A 20,951-nucleotide genomic window follows, 5' to 3' on the forward strand; every position below is an offset into this window, starting at 1 on the left:
TTTTTTGATGCCAATAAAGAACATGACTGCTTCTTTCTGACTTTTGCCAATTTATTGCAGATTAATCATTGCATACAGGATACTGTTGGGGGAGATGACTCACCAAGGAAAGGCAGCAGTAGCCAGGTTCATGGTATCTTGACTGGCTCTGCTGTACAGAAGGGTGGGAAAAAGAGTGGAGGGGCTACAGTCATGGGGTGTTAAGTTGTAAGGGGAGTACATAGGCAGGTCTGTGGATGAACATGAGCCTTCCAAATAGTATCTTGCCTCCCAGATGCACGGGTCAGGAATGTCACAGATTGATTGCAGAACCATCTGAAGGGGGAGGGTGTGCAGCCAGCTGCCGTGGTGCATATAGGTACCAATGATATAAGGTAAGAAATGGGATGCAATCCTCCAAGCAGAATTTAGGGAGTTAGGAGCCAAGTTTAAAAAGTAGAATCTCAGAAGTAGTAATCTCAGGATTGCTACCAATGCCATGTGCTAGCCAGAGTAGAAATGAAAGAATAGGCAGGATGAATGTGTGGCATGAGAGATAATGCAGGAGGGAGGGGTTCAGATTTTTGGGATATTGAGACTGGTTCTGGGGAGGTGGGACAATTACAAATATGACAGTCGACACCTGGGCCTGACTGAAACCAATTTCTTAAGGAGTGCTTTGCTAACTCTGGAGGGTTTAAACTAATGTGGCGGGGGGGTAGGGACCAAATGAGATGGTTAGTGGACAGTAAGGAAGTAGTAACTAAAACCTGTAAGGGACTAGCTAATGAAGTCAGCATGATTAAGGGGAAGTGTAGGCAAGGAGCAGATGATAGGGATAGATGGTCTGAGGTGCATTTGTTTTATGCAACAAGTGTAGTAGGTAAGGCAGATTAATCTAGAGATTGGATTAGTACCTGGGAGTATGATGATATTGCTATTATTGAAACTTGGTTGAGGGAAGGGCATGATTGGCAACTGTATATTCCACAAAATAGATGCTTCAGGTGGGGTAGAGAGGGAGGTAAAAGGTGTGGAGGAGTTGCATTGTTGCTCAGAGGATATCACAGCTGTGCTGAAGGAGGGGCAGTATGGAGGGTTCTAGCAGTAAGACAATATGGACAGAGCTCAGTAACAGGCAGGGTGCAGTAACAATATTGGGGCTATACTACAGATGAGCATGAGATAGAGGTAGAACTATGTAAACAGATAATGGAAAGATGTAGGAGCAAAAGGGTGATAGGAGATTTTAATTTCCCAACATTGACTGGAATTCACTTGGTGTTAAGAGGCTTAGATGGAGCAGAATTTGTAAGGAGCATCCAGGAGGGTTTCACAGAGCAGTACATAAATACTCCAACTTGGGAAGGGGCCCAACTGGACCTGGTGATGTGGAATGAGCCCAGCCATATGGTTGAAGTTTCAGTAGGGGATTACTTGGGGAATAGTGATCACAATTTATTAACTCTTAGAATACTCATAGACCAAGTCAAAAAGAAGTGTGCTAAATTGGGGGAAGGCCAACTATAGCAAAATTCAGCAAGAGCTGGGGAATGTGGCTTAGGAGCAGCTGTTTGATGTTAAATCCGCATTTGATATGTGGGAGGCTTTTAAAGAAGTTGAGTAGAGTTCAGGACAGACGTGTCCCTGTGAAAATGAGGGATAGAAATGGCAAGATTAGGGAATCATGGATGACAGGTGAAATTGTAAGACTAGCTAAGAGTAAAAAGGAAGCATACATATGTTCAACGTGACTGAAAACAGATGAAGCTTTCGAAGAATATCAGGAAAGTAGGACCGATCTGAAACAAGGTATTAGAGGGCTAAAAAGGGTCATGAAATATCTTTAGCGAAATAGCGTTAAGGAAAATCCCAGAGCCTTTTATTCATATATAAGGAGCACGAGGGTAACTAGAGAAAGGATTGGCTCACTCAAGGACAAAGGAGGGAAGTTGTGCATGGAGTCAGAAAATGGATGACGTTCTTAATGAGTACTTTGCATCGGTATTCACCGAGAAGAGGAACGTGACGGATGTTTCGTTGGGGATAGATGTTCTAAGTCCACTCTAAGTCAAGTTGGCATAAGGAGGGAGGGATTGTTGGGTATTCTAAAAGGCATTAAGGTGGACAAGTACCCAGGTCCGGATGGGATCTATTCTAGGTTACTGATGGAAGAGAGAGAGGAAATAGCTGGGGTTTCAACAGATATCTTTGCAGCATCTTTGAACACGGGTGAGGTCCCTGAGGACTGGAGAATTGCTAATGTTGTCCCGTTGTTTAAGAAAGGTAGCAGGGATGATCCAGGTAATTATAGACTGGTGAGCTTGACGTCAGTGGGAGGGAAGCTGCTGGAGAAGATACTGAGGGATAGGATCTCTACATTTTGGAAGAAAATGGGCTTATCAGTGATAGGTAGCATGATTTTGTGCAGGGAAGGCCATGTCTTACAGACTTAATGGAATTCTTTGAGGAAGTGGCAAAGCTGATTGAGGGAAGGGCTGTGGATGTCATATACATGGACTTCATTAAGATGTTTGATAAGATTCCCCATGGTAGGCTGATGGAGAAAGTGAAGTTGCATGGGGTCCAGGGTGCACAGCAGGAGACAGTAGTCATGGAAGGGAGTTTCTCAAAATAGAGAACTGTGACCAGTGGTGTTCCACAGGGATCCATGTTAGGACCACTGTTTGTGATCTGCATAAATGATTTTGAGAAAGATATAGGTGGTCTGATTAGCAAGTTTCCGGATGACACTAAAATTGATGGAGTAGCAGATAGATAGTCAAGGGGACTGTCAGAGAATGCAGCAGAGTGTAGATAGATTGGAGAGTTGGTTGGAGAAACGGCAGATGGAGTTCAATTCGGGAAAATGCGAGGTGATGCATTTTAGGACAATTCAATTTAAGAGCAAGCTATATGGTAAATGGAAAAGCCCTGGGGAAAATTGGTGTAGAGAGATCTGGGTGTTTAGGTCCATTGTATCCTGAAGGTGGCAAGGCAGGACAATTGTGGTCAAGAGGCATACGGCATGGTTTTCTTCATCGGACAGGATATTGAGTACAAGAGTTGGCAGTTCATTTCACAGTTGCATGAAACTTTGATTCGGCCATATTTGGAATACTGCATGCAGTTCTGGTCTCCATATTACCAAAAGGATGTGGATGCTTTGGAGAGGGTGTAGAGGAGGTTCACCAGGAAAGGTGAACCTGGTATGGAAGGCACTAGCTATGAAGAGAGGTTGAGTAGATTAGGATTATTTTCATTAGTAAAAACAGAGAGGTTGAGGAGGGGACCTGATTGAGGTCTACAAAATCATGAGAATAATAGACAGGGTGGATAATGAGAAGCTTTTTCCCTAGAGTGGGGGACTCAATTACTAGGGGTCACGAGTTCAGGGTGAGTGGGGAAAAGTTTAAGGGAGATAAGGCAGAGGGTAGTGGGGGCCTGGAATACATTGCCAGCGGTGGTGGTAGAGGTGGGCACGATAGTGTCATTTGAAGATGTATCTAGACAGATATATGGGCAGGGAGCAGTGGGACACAGATCCTTAGAAAACAGGCAACAGGTTTAGATAGAAGATCTGGATTGGTGCAGGCTTGGAGGGCCGATGGGCCTGTTCCTGTGTTGTAAATTTCTTTGTTCTTTGAACTGATCTGCAAAAGAAATGGCACATTTGATGTTGTGTGGCAAGGGTGGATCTGCATGTCACCTAACTAATGAATGGTAAGGGGCATGTTTGCTCTTGATTGTCATATTTGATTTGGTTCTTGGCAAGATAATGCCAAGAACCTTTTCAGAAACCTTTTGAGGCTGTATAGTCATACAGGCTGAAGGGAATTCTGGTAGCAAACCAGAGGGTTTGGGAGTGTTTTTGAAACCAGTAAAGCGCAATCAAAAAGTAACGGAATAGGACAAGCAAGAAAGTAAGCCTATCATGAATATAAAAAATAGATTGCAAGAACTTTTACAAATAAGTGAAAAGGAGAATAGCAGAATAAAATTTGAGCTTTAGGAGGTAGAACAGAAGAAATTATAATGAGAAAATGGCAGGGACATTGAACAAATATTTTGTGGAACTCGCAGAACCTAATGTATCAAAACGAAGGAGCAATCCAGGGCCTAATAAGAGTGACAAACCAAAGGTGATTCGAAGAGAAACTGGAGACGGTAAGAGCCAACAAATCCCAAGGACCTGACAACTACATTCTTTGAGGCAACTACAGATATAGTAGATGCTCTAGTTATGATTTCTGAAAGTTCTCTTGATTCTAGTGTAATCCCAGGAGATGGCATTAGAAAAGCAGTATTATTAAGAAAGCGGGTAGCGAAAGTCGGGAACATAAAATTAATCTGATGGTCAGGACAGTGCTCAAATCTATTATTGCAGAAGTCTTGCAATGCACATCAAAAAGTCAATTGTTCTGGACTAGGCCAGACCATTCAAACATTCTTGAGCAGGCAACCTAGACCATAACTTTGCAATTTATTTCGGTAAGTGTACAGTGAAAATTACCTGAAGTAAGCTTGTTAGATTGACTACCAGGTTTTAAAACAGAAATATATTCACAAAATTACACAGTGAAACACAAAGAACAGAATAAAGAACCCCTACAGACCTCAGTCTATCCAAACTCGACTTGTATATATTTGGAACAGCATAATTAACAATCCCACTAAGCAAACCCCCTTAAAACACAGTTTAAAAAAAAATGGAACAGATGCTTGCAGGGTTGCAGTTAGAAGGGCAGAAAGAAGGAGAGAGCCTGTTCACACAGTCCACAGCTGAACTCCCAGCTAATTCTGGACTGAAGTGTTCAGTTTACTGCTCCCCTTTAATTTCCAGGTTACTTCTAAAACATGATCACCTTGGCCTGATCTCATCTGTTTACATAGAAACAAAAAGGCCTCTCAATACCCTTTAATCTCTGTACCAAACAAGTTTAATTGGAACCAGGAGAGTTTTATGACCCCTGTGAGAAAAACTAAGGACACGGACTCCTTGAGAAAAGGAACAGCTTTTAGAAAACCTGGAGTCAGCTTTATAACACAATGGTCGCACACATTTAGCCAAGTTTTAAGAAAGGGAAATAGTGTTTGACAGATTTATTGGGGTAGAGGTCAGGATTAGATTAAAAAGGACACAGGAGCTGGATTCAATTTAACTGATAAGACAAGGAGTTGGGAACATAGATTTAAGATTTTGTCCAAATCGTGTCAACCAGACTTCGATTCCACCCAATGGCAACTGTCTGTATGGAGTTTGCACATTCTCCCTGTATCTGCATGGGTTTCCACCGGGTGCTCCAGGTTTGTCCTACAGTAAATGATGTGTAAGTTAGGTGAAATAGCCATGCTAAATTGCCTGTAGTGATCAGGAATGTGTTGATTAGGTATTTTAGTCATGGGAAATTTAGGGTTATTGGGGAGGAAAAAATGAGAGGGATCCTTTTTTTGAGGGTCGGTGTGGACTTGTTGAACTAAATGGCCTGTTTCCAAAAGGGAGTCTATTCTGATGCAGGATGGCTGAAAGAAAGAAATTCTTTATGCAGTGAGTGGTAATGACCTGTGAAGGTGTGGAAGCAAAGAGGATTGCAGATTTCAAAAGGAAGTTGACACCAAAGCAATTATACCTTCAAGAATAGATTGTGGTCACGAGAGTCAGTGGGTTAGTCTGTAGAACTGACATTGTTGCAATTGGCTGACTAGGGCTGCCTCCTGTGCCATTGTAACTTTGACATTCACTGGGCACTTTGCCTATCTTGGTGTTTCTGACGAGGGACTACACTTGATAGGAGGGTGGAACGATGTTAAACTTGTGTTCAGATGCCTCTAGTCTCGGTGGGTAATAATAGGCTGCTCTGGACTTTTTAATCCTCCTCCCAGAATCCGGTGTGTGTCATGCCCACTTCGAGAAACCTTGGAGTTAAGGTCGCTGTCTGAGAATTGTGACTCTGTTCTCATGCAAAGCTATAAAAAACTACAATGTGGAAGTGATATAGTGCTCTGAAAGCTGCAGTCGGTGCTTGCACTTAGATTTTAGGTTGATGGCAGTTGTAAGCTCACTGACAGCTTATTTTACTATTGGTGGAGGTAGTATAATGGCAGCACTACGGTGGTCATAAAACTGACCACTTGCTACTCTTGTGCGAAGCCCTCAAACAAGTTGGTAGAATAGTTTGCTAAATAATATCAAGGCTGAGAAGAAAATTTTCCTAAATTTTAAGTGATTCAGTGAGAGTCAGTAGCACAGACCTGTGATCGAGAACGGATTTTCAATTTTCGATTTGGGATTGTTTGATAATTTGATCAGAAGTGGTAGAGGGGTGGGTGGGTGGAAAATACCCAGAAAGTATTGTTCACACTTTGATACCTTTGCAGCTGAGTTGGTAACTCCTTTTGAAGTTGAGATATCTCCAGCAGCAATTTGTTGACTCATGTGTTGGAGAGCTTTAGCATATCCCAGTCAGCGCTCATTGATTCTGGGTGTGAGATGTGGGCACAGCAAAACAAAAGCAAGGTGGAAAACCACTGAAAGCCACACTCCATGTAAAAAAAAAATTGGAAAAGAAATTTTTGAGTAGGAAATTTTTCATTTTGTTTAAGCTCTTTAAGTTCTGGTTATAGTATATCTTTCTGGATCAGTGATGCTGGAAGAGCACAGCAGTTCAGGCAGCATCCAACGAGCAACGAAATCGACGTTTCGGGCAAAAGCCCTTCATCAGGAATAAAGGCAGTGAGCCTGAAGCATGGAGAGATAAGTTTGGGGAGGGTGGGGGTGTGGAGAGAGTAGCATAGAGTACAATGTGTGATTGGGGGAGGAAATGAAGGTGATAGGTCAGGGAGGAGAGGGTGGAGTGGATAGGTGGAAAAGGAGCTAGGCAGGTCGGACAAGTCCGGACAAGTCATGGGGACGGTGCTGAGCTGGAAGTTTGAAACTAGGATAAGGTGGGCGAAGGGGAAATGAGGAAGCTGTTGAAGTCCACATTGATGCCCCGGGGTTGAAGTGTTCTGAGGCGGAAGATGAAGCGTTCTTCCTCCAGGCGTCTGGTGGTGAGGGAGCGGCGGTGAAGGAGGCCCAGGACCTCCATGTCCTCGGCAGAGTGTGAGAGGGTGTTGAAATGTTGGGCCACGGGGCGGTGTGGTTGATTGGTGTGGGTGTCTCGGAGATGTTCCCTAAAGCGCTCTGCTAGGAGGCGCCCAGTGTGAACTTCAACAGCTTCCTCATTTCTCCTTCCCCCACCTCACCCTAGTTCAAAACTTCCAGCTCAGCACTGTCCCCATGACTTGTCCGGACTTGTCCGACCTGCCTAGCTCCTTTTCCACCTATCCACTCCACCCTCTCCTCCCTGACCTATCACCTTCATCTCCTCCCCCACTTACCCATTGTACTCTATGCTACTTTCTCCCCACCCCCACCCTCCTCTAGCTTATCTCTCCACACTTCAGGCTCACTGCCTTTATTCCTGGTGAAGGGCTTTTGCCCAAAACGTCGATTTCGCTACTTGTTGGATGCTGCCTGAACTGCTGTGCTCTTCCAGCACCACTGATCCAGAATCTGGTTTCCAGCATCTGCAGTCATTGTTTTTACCATAGTATATCTTTATACTGGTTACTAAAGCTATTTTTTTTTATTTTTGAAGTCTGCATTGTAATTTTGTTTTATAGATGAAATAAATAGTTTATCAGAGCAGTTTTGCCAAGAAAAAAATCAATTCTAAACTTTTGATGATATTGAAATGAATTTAATGTCAACAAAGTGAATCATTGTGCTTTATCCACCATGATTCCAAAGAGCAAACATGACGCAAAACAGATTATATAGAACATTTTGCAGCACTGTAATATTCTGGGCCGCTCCCCACCCAGCCTTGAGGGCAGCACACACCCATGTGACCTTCTTAGTGCTGTCAACTAACTATGATGTGGAGGTGCTGGTGTTTGACTGGGATGGACAAAGTTGAAAAACCATACAACACCAGGTTATAGTCCAACAGGTTTACTTGGAAACAGTAGCTTTCGGAGCACCGTTCCTTTTTCAACGACCTGATGAAGGTAGTGAGAACCTGGTGTTGTGTGGTTTTTAATTTTGTCACCTAACTAAGTAGGATAACTAGAAGAGATTACCTTCAAAACCCATCACAGGACTTTAGCAGTGAGTGAGCTGAAAGGCAATGCCAGAATTAGAAATGACTTTAAATAGTGTGACCAATTTACATGTTTAGTCTCCTGGTAGCATTTTGTTGGAAAGGAGCACTAAAACTCCTGTGCATGATGCCTATGAAATCCATTTAATAGAATCTTGAAGTGATTCATCTAAAAATTGTTCCTAAAACCAAAGGCATTAGGTGATAGTGTGTGATGACAGAAGTATCACTTTGTTGTACGTGTTCTTAACATAGAAAGCTAGAAATTAGGAGCAGGTGTGGGTCATTTAGCCCATTGGGCTTGCTCAGCCATTCAAGGTAATGATGGTCGATCCTCAATATCATACTCCTTTGTCCATGCACCTTGGCACCGGTAGTTTCTAGACATCTATTTCTTGACGTATTCTTTTTAAACAAGGCGGTGGAGAAAGAGTTCAATAAATTCAGTCTCTCCTCATCTCAGTCTGAAATGGGCTACCACCGAACCTGAAACCATGACCCATTTTTTCTGTCCAGTCTTATCAGAATGTTATACTTGTTAGTAAGATAATGTCAAATTCTTCTAAACTCCAGTGAGCACAGACCTAGTTAATTCAATCTCTCCTTGTATGACAAACCGGCCCTCACAGGAATGTAGTGAACCTTAGCTGAACTCCCACTGTGGCAAATATATTTTTCCTTGGATAAGCAGACCAAAAATGTACACAGCACTAACGATGTGATGTCACCAAGGCCTTTGGGTAGTTGCAATAAGAGGTCCTTGCTTCATACTCAAACCCTCTTGCAGCAAAGGCTAATATGCCCTTTTGATTTTCTAACTGTCGAATTCAGTAATTGGTGCGCACGAATGACTGCACTTGCTGACCCCAGCACATGTGTGTGATGTGCTGCTTTAAATTGTACATGTGAAGCGAGGGTGCAGGATATGGATAGAATCTCAAACAGGAATGTTTTTTGGGAAGGGAGGTGGTCAGGACTTGGGAGAGGAAGGTGATACAGGTGGATTTGCAAGTGGGAAGGGGAGGAAGGAATTGGAACTTGGAGAGGAAGGCAGGACCTACAATCTGGGAAAGGAATCTCTTCTTCCCCATACTATCTCCAAACATCCCTCCCTTGCCCACCTACACACTTGTGTAACATTCAACCCTCATCTCTCTGTCGTCACTCCTCACTCTACCCTCCTTTCCGTCCTCCATTTTCTCCACACTACCCCCACCTCCCCCATCTAAATGAGAATAATGAAAATACTTCAACTGTCACACTTATACATCCAAGGATTCACACGTGCACAGACAAGTAAGTTATAAAATGGGAAGATCAGTTAAAACCCACAAAAGTTAGTTGCATATCGCTTCAGGAGATTGGTACCTTTCAGGTTTTTTTTCAGATAGGGCTCAATGAGACATTCTGAGTTCAGGATCAGGATGTTTTAAAGATGTTGATGAAGGATTTCTGATTGATATGGCTGGTTGAACAATACACAGGGCTCAAACTAGAAGGGTGATAAATGCTCACCCAGGGTCCTCTTTCCACACTTAATTTCTCTCCAGGCCAGAGAGCAATTATTTCTTCAAATAGTTAGTTGGCTCATCATGTGATCTCCTCTCAAACTGATCGATTAACCCAACATGGTCGTAGCAAGTTGATTTTGGTCTGTTGTTTAAGCATGATGTGTATTATGGCTAGAGGAGTTCCCTTCTCACCCAGAATCCATTGCTTAAAGTATGTTTGATGGTATGGTCCACACCCAGTTGAATGTACAGGTTGTTTGAATGCTTTGTTTAGCATACTGATTTTTTCCATAATACTTTTTAAAAGAAAGTGGTATATCTGGTTTTCATATATAATTATCTCTGCAGTTATAGTTAGTGCTGACTGACTGTATTTCATTTAGAACGTCATTAACCTTAATGTTAAATCTGTTTCTTCTAGGTATGCCTTGCATTTTGTTGTGCAGAGTGCAATTTCTTACTACATCATGATCATTGTTGGAGCAGGGCACATGCAAAAGTAAGTATTTTCAATGGATGCTACCCTCCTTGCATTTTAATTTAACTGTATCCAGAATTTCTGAAGTGACACAGCTGTAAATATACTTCTCAAAAAAAAACTCGTCCTTGATGTGAGCAACTTTAAAAAGTTGGTAAAGCTAAACAGGCATGAAGTTTTCATTCCATAGATTGCTGACCATATCACTGACCATGCTCATTTTGTCAGATAACCTGGCTGTGTTTCCATGTGTTCAACTCAGTGTTTCTGTTGAGGCACTTGGCTCAGACCCATTCTTTTCCTTATGAATGATGCTTGCTTTCTTTTGGCTTCGAATGCTGCATGACACAACATTCACAGATTCTAGTTTGCAAAGTGATGTTCAGGAAGCTGTCAACATTGCCATGCAAATAATCATTGGTAGGCATGAGCATGTGCCCTTTAACAAAGTTGGATAGTTACATCCAAGCATTTTCTTGAAAGTCTTTGGTATATACGTTCAGGCTGACTTGATGTTGGCTAACTAAGTGGATAGTATGCTACAAAAAAGAACCCATAATGTTTATTCTCAGATCTCTCACCATTCCAGAATCCCTACCCATATCTGTGATCTGTACCAGCTACACCTGGCCCTTGGTCACCTGTATGGTGCACTGGAAATGCATATGTGTAAATCAGTCCAATCAAAAGAATGCAGAAGTGTGCTCTCAAGTGTCATGACTCACTGTAGTAGTGCCAGGTGGACCAGGTTTCTGTGTTTAACTGTATTGTGACAATGTTGTCACTTTAACAAAATTATTTTGTCTTTTTTTCAAGAGAGATTGTAAAGGCAGAGGTACTGAAATGTCTGGGCTAGAGCCTAGTTTAACAATTGCAGGGGAGTGGCCAGTTCTCCCAGTGAGGTTTTTTTCTATTTTTAGTTGAGCTGTGATAGTGAGAAGCTGCTTGCAGTCCACAGAGGTTCCAAGTTTCAGCAGATGGTTCCTGACTGACTTTCTCTCTGAAATCTCTTTTGGAAGTTGTTTCCTCCTGACTGAAAGAACCAGAGTTTGAAGTTACATTTTGCCAAAATGTGTGTTTATGGGACGTTGCAGGAATTGGAACAGCTGCTTATTTAAATTGTGATATTGAGTCGGTTGGGTTTTCAAATAGTTGTTATTCTGAATTCTGTTTTTTTGTTCGTGTTTCAACTGTAATGTTTGAATAAAATCTATTTTGCTTAAAGCGGAGTGGTTTGACCAGCTGCATCAAACTTTACATCTGCCTTTAAAATAAGAAAAAGTTAGGGTCTAGGCTACTTTTCTTGAAATGTTTGAGGGGGTCTGGCCTGGTCCATAACACTCTTTATTACAAATACTAATCGCAGGTAAACAACTCTGAATTGTGGGCATAACTCTACAAGTTAAAGCTCTAACCCATTCTAAAACTCACCTATACACACACACAGACAAATGCAAGCAGATAAACACAACAAGCATCATTACATTAGAATGATCTTTAGCCATACCAGTCATACAATCACACCCTTCATGTCACAAGAATTGAAGCTCTGGATAAAGTGTTGCACTATGTTTGCGAGCTCCCTTGCACAATCTAATCAACTTCACACCTGGTTGCCATCACCACACCCAGAGAAATCCAGGCAACTCAGCTTTGTCTAAACCCAACCTGGTAACGTGTGGGATGGAAAGATATCAATACTCAAAGTATTGAAGAAATTTATTTTCAAAAATTAATTCAAGTTATGCAGGTACTGCTTACTGGGTAAGCATTTATTGCCCATCCTTAATTGCCCAGAGGGTGGTTGAGGATCAACTGCATTGCATTGGTCTGGAGTGATGTGTCGGCCAGACCAGATGGGGTTGGCAGTTTCCTTCCCTAAAGGACATTAGTGAATCTTTGTGTTTTTGTGGATGTAATAATGAGGATGGTGTATGGTTTGTACCTTTTAATATAATTTTAACTACATATTCTTCCTTTTTAGTATCCCATCTACTATTTTCCTGTTGTCTGCTAGATCTGTTTGTCTATTTTTGTTTGCCATATTTGTGTTTTTAACTTTATTAATCAGTGCATAGGTTCATTTAATTCTATTGTGAACCATGCTGCAATTCACTGTTTGATCAGTGAATATGCTCCTTCAAAAAAAACTTTTTTTTTCTGAAAATCTGTGTTGTGCTAGTAACCACTCCCAGATACAGTTATTGACAAAGTCCACTTCTATGAAAGATTTCTTTAATGAGCAGTGTGTGGAAAGATCAACATTAAAGCACACTTTTAAAGCATGTGTTTGTCTAAATGCCTTTGAAATTGCAACTGGCATCTGTTTGTGAACTGGTAGGTTCACTGAAGGAAAGCAGAGCAATTTTCTGATTGCTGGGATAGCAGGTTTGCAACATAGGGGAAGATTGGGTTGTTGGGGCCTGTATTCACTGGAGTTGAGAATGTCATTGAAATATATAAAGTTGACTGACTCAGTGTAGGGATGATGATTTTCATGGAGAAAGTGAGGACAGTGGATGCTGGAGATTAGAGTTGAGAGTGTGGTGCTGGGAAAACACAGCAAGTCAGGCAGTATCCAAGGAGCAGGAGAATCGACATTTCTGGCATAAGCCCTTCATGATGTTTTCCATGGTCTGGGGGTAGAGGGAGTAATACCCAGAGCAAGGGGTCATAGTTTCAGGATTGAATTTTGAACAGAGATAAGGAGAAAATTCTTAAGTCAGAGGGTGATGAACTTCTCTAAGGCTGTGGAGACAAAGTAACCAAATACATTTAAAGGAAAGAAAAATCCAGAAGCTAAAGTTTTCAGTGAGTATGGTGTAGAAATAAAAGATCAACCATGATTATGTAGAATGGCAAATCAGTCTTGAAGGGCTGAATGGCCTCCATCTGTTCCTATTTTCTGTTTGTGGTTATGAGCAGAGATCTTAAAGGTAGCTAACTTAGTTGCTATTGACTAAACTTTTGAGTATGACTTCTAAATTGCAACTGGTTTTGTGGGTTGAGGGAAGGTAAGTGCATGGTTATATTTCGACTGCTGCATTAGTTCTGGGTATATAGAACCTAATGTAATACAGTACTTGGATATACTTTTGATTAAAACCAATGAGATGCAATTTTTCATAGATTAGTGGAAAAATCAACTCTTCTGTGGTGAGAGATATAAAACAGTCATGGATGGAGTGATCAATCACTTGTCTTTGTTGGAAAGTGATTGGGACATTTTCACACTATTTTCAGCACCATTTCGAATTGAGGGGGATACGTAGCCCTGTGTTACTTCTTGGCAACAGCACTACCTTATCAAGGGCAACTAGGGACAGGCAATAAATGCAGGCCAGCCAGTGATGACCATATCCCACAAAATGAATAACTTATATATAAAAAAATACAGCCCAATGAGGAATTGATCCATTTTCTCGGAGGATTTGGATTCTGCATTTTTTTAAAGATTTCATTAGTTGGTGTTTTTTTTTTGTTTAATGCTGGGATCTTTTCTGTTCAAAAATGTGGTAAATTGTTAGCTCTCAATGTTTCCAGAGTTTTTAGAGCAGTTTATTGGATGTGGATTGGCCTGAAGCTACTTCAGTTAGACTTGAAGGTCTTGATTTTAAAAAAGAAAATCTTCCTGGCTTTGTAATTTAAAGGTATCACCCAAGCAGGGAAACAATCTAATGCAATTATAAAGTTGTTCAGTTAACACAATACAGTGGGTGCATGTGCTCTAGTCAGTACCTTCTTTTTTCCAATTTTTTGAATGTGTGTAACTAAGCTGACAAGCAATGATATCCTCTCTGAGGACAGATCTCTGAGCAGGCAAAAGATATTCTGAAAGGGGAGGATGAGCAACCAGAGGGTGTGGTCCATATTCGATCTAATTAGAAAGGTAGAAAGAGATGAGGTCTGCACAGGAAGTTTTGGGAGTTGGGTCAGAAGTTGAAAAGCATGACCTCAGGATCATAGTCTCTGGACTACCTGTGCCATATGCTAGTGAGATGAAGAACAGAAAAATATTGTAGTTAAATATGTGGCTGTGGAGCTGTGTAGGAACAAAGGCTTCATGTTTATGGATTATTGGGATGTCTTTGGGGCAGCTGGGACTGCATTTACTGGAGGGGCACCAATATCCTGACAGGGAGGTTTCCTTTTGCCCTTCGGAGGGTTTAATTTAGTGTGGCAGGGAGCAGGAACCAGAAGAGGAGTCAGAGACTAAGGCCAGTAAGGCTAAGAGAAAGGGCAAAGGGAAAGATCACTGAAGGTGGCAGGCCTGATGTGCTGAGGTGTATTTGTTTTTAATGGAGGAATATGAAGGTTAGGCAGATGAATGTGGAGCTTAGATTAATGCGTATAACAATGTGTCTATTACATAGATATGGTTGAGAGAGAGCCAAGATGGGCAGCTTAACATTCCAAGATTTAGATGTTTTCAGCAAGATAAAGAGGGATGGGAGAATATCACAGCTGTACTGAGGGAGGACACCTTGGAGGGCTCATCAAGCGTGGCTATATGGATTGAGCTCAGAAATAGGAAGGGTGTAGTTACTTTGGGAGTGTACTTAATGTCTTCTAACAGCCAACAGAGTTATATGCTTGCTAGAAAGGAACTCATGAATGGACTGAGGAGAGCCAAGAGGGGGCATGAAAAAGGCTTGGCGGGAAGGATTATGGAGAACCCAAAGACATTTTTCTCATACTTGGGGAATAAGGGGATGATCAGGGAGAAGGTACGGTGGCACAGTGGTTAGCACTGCTGCCTCACAGCGCCTGAGACCCGGGTTCAATTCCCGACTCAGGCGACTGACTGTGTGGAGTTTGCATGTCCTCCCCGTGTCTGCGTGGGTTTCCTCCGGGTGCTCCGGTTTCCTCCCACAGTCCAAAGATGTGCGGGTCAGGTGATTTGGCCATGCTAAATTGCCCACAGTGTTAGGTAAGGGGTTAATGTAGGGGTATGGGTGGGTTGCGCTTCAGCAGGTCGGTGTGGACTTGTTGGGCCGAAGGGCCTGTTTCCACACTGTAAGTAATCTAAGGTAGGGCTAGTCAGAGAGAGTGTAGGAAACCTGTGCATGGAGTCTGAGCAGATAGGGGGAAGCCCTAAATGAGTTTTGAGCTTCAATTTTCACTAAGAAAAGGGACTTTGTTGTGAATGAGAACTTTGAAGAGCCGGAAAACAGGCTTTAACAAATCCAGATTGAGGTTGATGTGCTGGAGATTTTGGCAAACATTAAGATTGGTAAGTCTGCAGGGCCAGATCAGATTTATCCTAGGTTGCTCCGGGAAGTGAGAAAGGAGGTTACTAAGCCGCTGGTGAAGATCTTTGCTTCCTCACTCCCCATAGGAGACATACTGGAGGATTGGAGGGAGGCAAATGTTCCTCTTTTCAAGAAGGGTAATAGGGAAATCTCTGGCAATTACAGACCAGCCAGTCTTACGTCTTTGGTCAACAAAGTTTTGGAAAGAATTCTGAGGGATAGGATTTATGATTATTTGGAAAAGCATAGCATGATTAAAAGCAACATTTTGTAAGGTGCAGGTCATGGCTCACAAATTTTGTGTTCTCTGAGGAGGTGACAAGGCAGGTTGATGAAGGTCAGGCAGTGGATGTGGTGTATATGGACTTTATGAATGAGCCTACCATGGGGAACTAAAGTCAGGAGGTACGGGATACAGAGAGATTTGGCTGTCTGGATTCAGAATTGGCTGGCTGACAGAAGGCAGAGAGTGATTGAAGATGAAAAGTGTTCTGCCTGGATATCAGTAGTGAGTGGTGTCCCACAGGGCTCTGTTCTTGGGCCTCTGCTCTTTGTAATTTTTATAAATGACTTTGACGCGAAGGTCGAGAGGTGGGTTAGTAAATTTGCCGATGATACAAAGGTTGAAAGTGCCGTTGATAGTATCGAGGGCTGTTGCAGTCTGCCGCGCGACACTGAGAGGATGCGGAGCTGGACTGAGAAATGGCAGATGGAGTTCAACTCGGATAAATGCGAAGTGATGCATTTTGGAAGGTCGAACTTTAATGCTGAATATGGGATTAAAGACAGGCTTCTTGGCAGTGGGGTGGAACAGCGGGATCTTGGTGTTCCAGTGCATAGGATCCCTCAAAGTTGCCACCCAAGTGGATAGGGTTGTTCAGAAAGCATATGGTGTTTTGGCTTTCGTTAACGGGATGGAGTTTAAGAGTCGTGAGATTTTGCTGCAGCTTTACAAAATCCTGGTGAGACCATACTTGGAATATTGAGTCCAGTTCTGGTCGCCCTATTATAGGAAAGATGCGGAAGATTTGGAGAGGGCGCAAAGAAGGTTTACCAGAATGCTGCCTGGACTGGAGGGCTCCTCTTACAAAGAGGTGTTGACCAAGCTTGGACTTTCCTCTCTGGAGAGGAGGAAGAGAGGTTACCTGATTGGGATGTACAAGGTAATGAGAAGCACGGATACAGTTGATAGCCAGAGACTTTTCCCCAGGGCAGGGTTGACTGCCACGAGGGCTCATAGCTTTAAGGTGTTAGGAACAGGGTATAGAGAGACATCCGAGGTAGGTCCTTTACATTGAGAGCTGTGAATGTATGGAATGAGTTGCCAGTCAGGGTGGTGGAAGCAGGGTCATTAGGGACATTTAAGCGACTGCTGGACATTCACATGGACAGCAGTGAATTCAAGGGTGAGTAACTTAGGTTATTTTATTTTAGATTAGGATTAATCCTTGGCACAACTGTGTGTGTGTGTGTGTGTGTGTGTGTGTGTAGATTACGGAAATGTTTTAAAAAATGGTTAACTTCCCCTAGTTTGACTGACTGGGACTTGCTTTGTGCCAGGGGCTTGGACTGGGAGGAATTTTATAGGTGTGACCAGGACCGTTTCCTTTTCAAAACCATATGGAAGTAGCCCATCTGGGGAAGGGGCCATTTAGAGAATGAGCCTGGCCAGGTGATTGAAGTTTCAGTGGGATAACATTTCTGCAAAAAGTGACCATAATTCTAAAATTAAAGCTAATTATGGATAATAAGAGTAGTCCTCTGATAAAAATACTTAACTGGAGGAAGGCAGGAACTAAGAATGCAGATTGGGGTGGCTGTTTGAGGGGTAAAGCCACATCTGACATCTGGGAATCTTTTAAAGGTCAGTTGGTTTAGAATTCAGGGCCATCATGTTTCTATGAAAATGAAGGATTTGGATGGTAAGAGAAATTGAGAACGTAATCAGAAAGAAAAAGAAGGCAAACATAAATTTGAAACTGAAGATGGACAGAACTCTCAGAATACAAAGATAGCAAGAAAGAACTCAAACAAAGTATTTCAAAGGCTAAAATGGGCCAGGAAATGTGTTTGACAAACAGGATTAAGTCAATTCCCGAGTTTTTTTTATACATGTAAAAGGTGCAAGAGGGTAGCTAGTGGAAGGGTAGGTCCAATCAAGGACAAAGGAGGGAATGTTTGCACAGAGCCAGAAGTGGGTGAGGTTCTTAAATGAATACTTTGCACTGGCATTCAAAACTGAGTAGGACATGGTGGGTAGAGAGTCTCAGGGGAGGTAGGTTAATATTCTTGGATATGTCAATATAAAAAAAGGTGGTGGTGTTGAAAAGCATTTAAGGTAGTCCAATCCCCAGGATGTGCTGGAGTCTATCCCAGAATGCTGAGGGATGCAGAAGTGGAAATTTTGTATAAAGTTTTTGTATCCTGTTTTTAGTAACAGAGGACCAGAGAATAGCCAATGTTGTTACTTTGAGAATACTTTGACCATTGTGTCAGTGCTGGGAAATTATTGGAGAAGATTCTTAAGAATAGGATTTCCTAATGTTTGGAAAAATATGCACTTGAGCAGCATAGTTTTGTGTGGCGGAGGTAGTGTGTCTCAAAGTTAATTTGAAGAAGTGACAAAGAAGATTGAGGGCAGTAGATGTTGTCAATATGGACTTCTGCAAAGCTTTTGACAAAATCCCTCACGGAAGGCCGATACAAAAGATCGAGTTGCATGAGATTCATGGTGAGCTGATAAGATGGATATAGAACTGGCTCAGTCAAAGACAGACAGTGGTGGAAGGGCGTTTTTCAGACTGGAGTCCTGCAACCACTGGTATTTTTGAAAGGATCAGAACTGAAACATGTTAACTTTAAGTTGAGGCCCACGGTTTTGATGAATATGGCACCATCAAGATGTTAGTCAAATGATTAAAAAAAAAGTCAGGTGCATTTTGGAAGGAGTTACACAATGGTGGATCTGAGGTCAAATGTTACAGCCATTGATTTTGTGTACACATTATTTGGATTTGGGTATATTTACAGCTGATAAAACTTAATGGTGGAAATGTTATGAAAACCAAATAACTTGCAAGAGGATGCATGTCAGTAGATTATAGGCATTTAATATAATGCAGAACGTAGATAAGGAAAATGTCTATAGAAAATTTACAACAAATACAAACTTTCTTTCTTACAACTTTCCTTTATAAAAAAGGAAAAAAATAACATGTCATAGCAAGTATAACCAGACTAACTATCAAAGCCACAAAAAGGCTATAGTTCAAAAAGTGGATTTTGAGATTTAGCCTTCGAGGCGGAGAAGGTGTCTCAGTAACAATGTTTTAACCATGCTAGAGTATAGGATCTAGTCTTCTGAAGGCATGGAAGCTGCAGAATGAACAAAATACCAATCGGGAATGTTTTGCGGGGCTTTTGGACTGTATAAGGTCGTAGTAATGGGGAAGCAATTAATCCATGAAGGCATATGAACACACGTGATGATTTAAACATTGAGCCTAAATTAGGTTGCCAATGCTTTTTGAAAAGGATGCAATAAAGATTTATGATATCAGGAATCCACTACTTGAGTTGTATGAAACATTAAGAAAGCAGAGACTACTTATTGGCAATGGAACAGAAAATTCTAAAGATCTTATAGAGATGTGTAGCATTATGAAGATGTGGGTGTACCTTTTGAGAGTGAAGGACTTGGCAAGTACGTAGAGTGCTGGAGAAGTTACAAAGTAACATTGATTCAGAGCAAACAGCACTTGCTGAGTTGCTATGAGATAAAAACACAAATTTGAATTCAGCCAATTAGTTTAAATTATACCCCAAAACTATAAACTCCAACCCAATTTGAATTGAGTATATTGACTATCTTAAAAGCCAATGACACAATCCAATGCTTTGGATATAAGATTAGATTAGATTCCCTACAATGTGGAAACAGGCATTGAAAGAGGAGAAAATGTTAACACTGTTAAAACTTTTTACTTAATTGATTCTTTAAATAGGTTCAAATAGACTGAACGTTAATTGGAGAAATTGTCTTATAGTTTACTCTCAAGGTGGTTTCTTTCTCACCTTGTAGATTCCTATTGCCAGTGAATGAAGCCAGTAAAATACTGACTCATGATGATGACTGGCATTTGAGATTTAAACTTGTGTCTTTAAGACTGGTGTTCAGACATTCTCACTACTTCATCCCTTCTGTATTGTACTTGAAGTTTTGAGTTCCTTGGCGAGAATAACAAAGAAAGAAAGAATCAAAAAATTTATGAAAAACAAAGTAGAAATCATGTTTAGTGTGATCTGAGAATTACCTTTAGCTGATGTTTTTGGAACAATATTCTGACTTTGCTGCTAGTTCTTGCGCTCTTATGTAGAGGTAGGCAATTCAGTCCCTTGCCTATTTTGTCATTCACTATGGTCATGGTTGATCTCCATCTGGCCTAATTCTGCTTTCATACCTGCTGTCAATAGCCTATCACAAATTAAAAATCTCTCCTTAAATTCACTAAATGTGCCAGTCTCCACCATACTCTGAGGTAGTGAATTTCACAGATTCACCACCCTTTTGAAAGTAATTTCTCTTCACCTTTCTCTAAATCTGCTACACCTTCTCCTAAGTCTATGACTGCTCATTCTAGATTGCCCCACATAAGGAAACATCTCTCCACATCTACTTTGTCAGTCCCCTTTCACATCTTATGTACTTCAATTGGATTTCCTCTCATACTCTCTAGAGTCTAGAAGAATAGGTCTAAACTGCTCAGACAAACTTCTCATCTCTGGAATCAATTTGATGGAGAATAGTTTCTCCTTTGGGAAAATTGGTAAATTAAGAAACAAACTGAAACCTCCTAAAGTTAAGCATGTTGTAGTCAAGTATCTTTGTGCACTAATGGTTCTTGAGTGATGAAGTCCTACTTTTTTTTTTAGGTTTTGTTTTGTCATTGCTTTTGGATACCTCACTTTGTGCCAAGTTAGCAGAGTATATCTCTTTGACTATGGACAGTATTCAGCTGATTTTACTGGGTAAGTGTATTTCTCTTAGTAATTTTGGGAAAACCCATTACAGTACTTGAAATCTAAGCCAGCCTAGTGACCCTAAATGTTTAAAATAGAATCTGCTTTCTAATATCTGAACTTTAGAGCTGTTAATATAATGTATGAGATTTTGATGTAGCTGAAAATTTGTGATTGAATTCGTTTTATGTTCCCATACAAATTGTTGCTCACTGGAAATTATTCACGAGTTAAGGTTCGTAAATAATTTTATTTCAGTCTAAACGGTACTTAGAAGTTCAGAGCTCTGGTGAAACAACCCAGGACATAGATTTCATGGTAACCTTTTCTTAAAATCAATAATTAGCGTACATGCTGTTTTTATATCCCCAAAACTGGGCAGCTTCTCAATGTTTACATATCCAGACTTAGTGGTTTGTTATTAGTATCTCTTGCCGACAGCTTGTGAATGTTTCGATTTCTGCAGAAGCTGCAGAAATTCTTAGTTTTGTCACGACTTGAGGTTTTGCTTTGCAGAATCTTTCCAGGTCAACTCCTCTTGATTTGACTCTCATGACTATAGTCTTGA

The 20,951-nt window shown here is 41.3% G+C and overlaps 1 protein-coding gene across 1 annotated transcript in view; it reads left to right on the forward strand.

Moving 5' to 3' along the window:
• mboat2b (membrane bound O-acyltransferase domain containing 2b) overlaps window positions 1-20,951 on the forward strand; it is a 131,226-nt gene that overhangs the window by 55,642 nt on the left and 54,633 nt on the right. The window contains exons 3-4 of the mRNA XM_060853228.1: window positions 10,056-10,133; window positions 20,297-20,392. Of these exons, the coding sequence (XP_060709211.1) occupies window positions 10,056-10,133; window positions 20,297-20,392 (174 nt within the window). The remainder of the gene's footprint in view (window positions 1-10,055; window positions 10,134-20,296; window positions 20,393-20,951) is intronic.

This window comes from Hemiscyllium ocellatum, chromosome 3 (assembly GCF_020745735.1).
Source record: "Hemiscyllium ocellatum isolate sHemOce1 chromosome 3, sHemOce1.pat.X.cur, whole genome shotgun sequence".
Lineage (NCBI taxonomy): Eukaryota > Metazoa > Chordata > Chondrichthyes > Orectolobiformes > Hemiscylliidae > Hemiscyllium > Hemiscyllium ocellatum.